This window comes from Triticum aestivum, chromosome 3A (assembly GCF_018294505.1).
Source record: "Triticum aestivum cultivar Chinese Spring chromosome 3A, IWGSC CS RefSeq v2.1, whole genome shotgun sequence".
Classification (NCBI taxonomy): domain Eukaryota; kingdom Viridiplantae; phylum Streptophyta; class Magnoliopsida; order Poales; family Poaceae; genus Triticum; species Triticum aestivum.
In genome coordinates this window covers 658818632-658823574 of record NC_057800.1, presented here as the reverse complement: position 1 = coordinate 658823574, position 4943 = coordinate 658818632, and the positions used below count along the sequence as shown (strand labels likewise).

At 56.8% G+C, this 4943-nt stretch overlaps 1 protein-coding gene across 1 annotated transcript; it reads left to right on the top strand.

Moving 5' to 3' along the window:
• The first annotated feature begins 1319 nt into the window (after positions 1-1319).
• Positions 1320-3230, top strand: LOC123058988 (uncharacterized). The gene has a single exon (XM_044481653.1). It carries the CDS (start codon positions 1499-1501, stop codon positions 2870-2872), a length of 1374 nt encoding a protein of 457 aa, XP_044337588.1. The 5' UTR covers positions 1320-1498; the 3' UTR covers positions 2873-3230.
• The last annotated feature ends 1713 nt before the right edge of the window (positions 3231-4943 follow it).

Below are 4943 nucleotides of genomic sequence, written 5' to 3'. Positions count from 1 at the left end.
CATTCCTTTGGGGGCTTCGAGGACCGCGTCGCGGATGTCCACCATGAGGTTGTTGAGGGAGAGGAACAGCTTGCCGCTCCTGGTTGCCATCCGGAGCATCACCGGATCTGGGAAGACCACCGAGAACGCCCCTCCCTCCATTGCGGAGATCTGCCAGTCCCATTCGCCCTCGAAGAGGTGTGGCAGCTCCACTTGTAGAATCTCTTGGGTGAGCGCGCCAGAAGGCATGGAGAGCACAGCCGCGTTGGCCCCCAGCTGGATCTGCGGCTCCTCCCGCGAATCATCCGGGTACTGGAGGCAGAAGAAACCCTCGCCGGAGATGGAGTGTCCCATGGTTTGGAGGAGCAGAGGCTTGCCCCGGGTCGGGCACTGCGCAGACGTGTGCCCCTCCTTGGTGCACACCACGCACAGAGGCTTGAAGGTGCAAAAGCTCTGAAAATGGCCCGTGCGCCCGCATCGGAAGCATTCAGGTCCGTCGGCCTCCTCGATCGGGATTGGCTCCGCCTCCGTGCCCTTGGATGAGCCCGGCATCTCAGCTCTGGGCGGGAGGGGCAGCTTGGAGGCCGCCGCCCCCGCAGGCTTGGATTTCTTCTTCGCTTGGAGGCCGCCGCCCCCGCAGGCTTGGATTTCTTCTTCGCTTGGAGGCCGCCGCCCCCGCAGGCTTGGATGAAGTGAATTATCGTCATCGCTGATCATTGGATCTGTCTGAACGTAACAGTGGCAGACACCGTTCGTTCCCGCGGTGGCCGCGGTGCACGGCGGTGGGAATCCGCGGTCGTGGGGATGGAAGGAAGACCTAGCATCTCATCTCCGGGCCATACCTTGCGTGGGCCTGGAGCCGCAGGCATCCATCGTCCTCTTCTTCACAGCGAGCACCGGAGATCCTGAACACGAGCGCTCCCATTTAAAATGTCATCACATCACTCAGACGTTCAGAAAGAAGGCTCGCCGGAGAAAACAAACCAAAAGAAAGCCCAGCTCCCCGTGCCCAATTTTCCCCACGGTGCTTTCCATCAGATTGTTTTTTGTCGAGCTCGAGCACCTGTGCCGCCCCAGAAAACCCCACGACAGAGACCACTTTCGAGCAGGTTTTGCATGCGCTTTTGAGCATCGTCCTTGGAGGTGGCAAGTAGCCACCGGCAAGCAAAGCTCTGGTGCCACGGCAACCGGAAATTCCCTCTGCCAGTCGCCCTGCGCCTAGCTGCCATGGCTAAGTTGCTTGCTCGCAACGGCTACAGTACAGGAGAAACGATACCTTCCTTGCCCCCTTTCCCTCCAAAATTCTCCCCCCGTCCTCCTCCTCTTCTCCCGAGCGCCTCTGTCCGTGCCTGCCGGTGCTGCGCCGTGGCCACGTTGCTTGCCCCGGTTACTTAACCCCCCGCCCGCCCTCACTCTGCAGTGCCACGTCGCGCTGAGCCATTGGCCATTGCTGCTGATCGCTTCCAGCTCCCAGGCCTGTAGCTAGCTGCTAGCTGGTGGTTCGCCCGTTGCCGGCCCCATGAGCAAGAGGCCGGTGGAGGCGGGCGGCGAGCGGCCGCCGAGCCGTGGCCGCGCCGCGCCGCGCTCGGCTCGACACCACGGCGCGGGCGCGCAGAGGGAGGCGGAGGCGGCGGCGGCCGCGGCGGCGGTGGCGGCCGCGCTGCGCGACGATGCTGCCGTGAGCAGCAGGGCGGCGATGGCGGCTCGCCCCAGGCGTGGGCCCAACGAGTTCGTCTCCTACCGCCAGCCCGGCGCGAGCGAGGCGTCCATGCATCACCATCCTGGCGACGAGCGCTTCCCCGGCGGGCCGAGCCACGGCGAACTCCAGGAGGTCGACGAGCCCGAGGCGCCGGCGCAGCCGCCCGGCGGCGGGCGCGGGCCCTACTACATGGCGCCGTGGCAGAGGCGGGGCCGGCCGCCGCCACAGCCGCTGCCGCCAGTGGCGGTCGACGAGCCGCGGTACCGGTACGAGCGCGTCCCGGGAGAGCAGAGGATGAGGATCCCGGGGCCGGTCCAGGCGCCGCGGATGGGCGCGCGCCCGACCGGCAACGGCGGCTACCGGACCAACACCACGAGGGTCGAGCGCGTCACCACGATCAAGCAAGACGACGACGGCGGCGGGCCTTACCAGGCGGGCGCGCCGGTGCCGAGCAACGGGAGCCCGCAGCAGCAGCAGCAGCAGCATGATCACCAGGGGTCGACGTCGCAGGCGCCGGCAGGACGTCCCCGCTGGACGCCGGGGAGGAGGACTCCGGCAGGCTCCCCGGGCTTCCTCTCGCCGGACCACGGCAGGAAGAAGCGCAGGCAGCTGCCGGCCTTCTGCTTCACCCTCTGCTGCATCCTGTTCTGGCTGGCGGTGGTGGTGGTCGGCGTGGCCGTGCTCACCGTGTACCTCTACTACCGCCCGCAGCCGCCGAAGCTCCGGGTGACCGACGCGTCCCTGAACGCCGGGTACGTGGACGAGCTGACCGTCCCCGGCGGCCCGGCCCGCGGCCTCGCGCTCAACGCGGACCTCACCGTGCTGGCCGCCATCACGAGCCCCAACGCCAAGGTGAAGATGGTCCTCTGGTACATGCAGCTGGACCTGTACTTCGAGGGCCACAGGATCGGCACTTCGACGGTGCTGCCGGCGCCGCTGTTCGAGGACCCCCGCACCTACGCGCTCCGGACCGTGGACTTCGTCGTCAGCGAGGCGCCGCTGTCGCGGGAGGACGCCATTGCGTGGCGGAACGGGACGGTGGCGGGCGGGCCCGTGAAACTCAAGCTCGTCGGGAAGTTCCACACGCAGCTCAACTTCGGGCGGTGGCTGCCGTACAGGTACTGGGTGTACCCGCGCTGCACCCTCTGGATGGACCCGCCGCCCACCGGCAAGCTGGTGCGGGCACGCTGCTGACCTCATATCGACATATCGCCACACTGCATTTTCATCTAGCTGTTTTTTTAACTTTATTACTGAAGAAATTCCGGGTTTCTTTCGTCTGTCTGATGAAATTATATGATACATAACGGCAGGAGGATGCCTGGTAGTATAGGTCATTGGAGAAACTAATTCAGAAATTGTTCACGTAGAGACTATGTCTAGAAGTATTGTCGAATCACGAATGTAGTATGTGTTATGTGGGGCTGAAGGATATAAACGTTAGAGCCCAAGGATTCCTGTTTTCTCGACAAGTTTAATATCCGTAAACAAAAAGCAGACTAATATCTACTCCTTCTGTTCCGAATTATTTGTCGAAGGTATGAATGTATTTAGATGTATTTTAGTTTTAGATACATCCATTTCCATGACGAGTAATTTAGAACGGAGGGAGTATGATTTTGCTTAAATGTCAGTCAGCTGGGATCATGCGGGAGGGTACGTTTTGTTCCGCTGGCCAGCTCGCCGGAGTTCTTGAAACAGAAAAATCTAAAATAAACCTTAAATTCATACTCAAAGTCCAATCAAACCCCAACCTCAAAATCCATGAAACTAGCACCCCGTACTCTCTATTTCTGACAATTCCGCGGGGTCACACATTACTTTCACTTACTCGCGGGTCCATGTGTCATATTGATCTTGCTAGTTAAGGGCATTTCCAACACCGACCTGTAAATTCTCTTAGGCATCCCAGCATGGCATTTTTTCAACTGAGAAACGTGAAAGACATCGTGAACTCCTGACAATCCTTCGAATGATTCCAGCTTGTATGCAACTTCTCCTCTACGTTCAAGAATTTTGTATGGGCCTATAAATCTGGGTGCTAACTTTCTTTAACACCAAACCTCTTGCTTCCTCAAAGTGGAGACACACGGAGATATGCTCGGTCTCCCACTTCGTACGTTACCTCCTTGCGTTTACTATCGGCATAACTCTTCTGTCTAGACTAAGCTATCTTGAGTCTGTCATGGGTCACTTGCCTTCTCTTCGGAATCTCTGATAAGATCGGGACCAAAAAGTTTTCGGTCTCCAACACAATCCCACATCAACGATGTTCTGCACCTCCTTTCGTATAGAGCCTCGAAAGGGGCCATCTTCAAACTAGTCTGATAACTGTTGTTGCAGGAGAACTCTGCATAGGGTAAAATACCATCCCAGCTAGCTCCATAGTCTAGTACACAAGCTCTCAACATGTCCTCTAGAATCTCACTGACTCTTCGGTCTATCTATCTGTCTGTGGATGAAAAGTTGTACTTAACTCCAGCCATGTACCCAAAGTTTCGTGTAACTGATTTCAAAACTTTGAGGTAAATTGTGTTCCTCTATCTGATACGATACTCCTTTGAACTCAATGCAGACATACGATCCTGGTCATGTATATCTTGGCTAACTTAGCACTTGTATATGTGGTCTTCACAGGAATGAAGTGAGCTACCTTGGTCAAGCGATCAACCACTACCCAGATAGAATCATAACCTGAACGAGTCCTGGGTAATCATGTGATAAAACCCATCCCAAGTTTTTCCCATTTCCACTCGGATATTGGTAAAGGCTGAAGTAACCATGCTGGCTTCTGATGTTCCGCCTTTATCCCTAAAAAACATCGCATACTGCTACATACTCGGCAATATCCTTCTTCATATCTGTTCACCAGAAACTTTCCTTCAAGTCCAGATACATCTTGATGTTGTTTGTGTGTATCGAGTACGGTGAATCATGGGCGTCCTGAAGTATTAACTTCCTGAGCTCTGGGGCATTGGGCACATAGATGCGATCCTCAAACCACATAGTTCCGTGTCCATACTCACGAAAATCTTTAGCTTTTCCTTTACTCATCCTTTCCTTTATCTTAGCAATTTCCTTGCCCGTCTTCTGGGCTTCTCTGATTCTTTCGGTCAATGAGGATTGAATCTCCAGTGTAGCAACATATCCTCTTGGAACTATCTCCAACCGGAGATCTCTGAGGTCGTCGGCTAACTCCTGGGGTAATCATCCTTCTATAAGGGTGTCCACAAAACTCTTGTGGCTCAAAGCATCTCCTACAACA

What these genes read in the sequence shown, in the direction of transcription:
- LOC123058988 (XM_044481653.1), top strand. Translation starts at nt 1,499, where the DNA reads ATGAGCAAGAGGCCGGTGGAGGCGGGCGGCGAGCGGCCGCCGAGCCGT.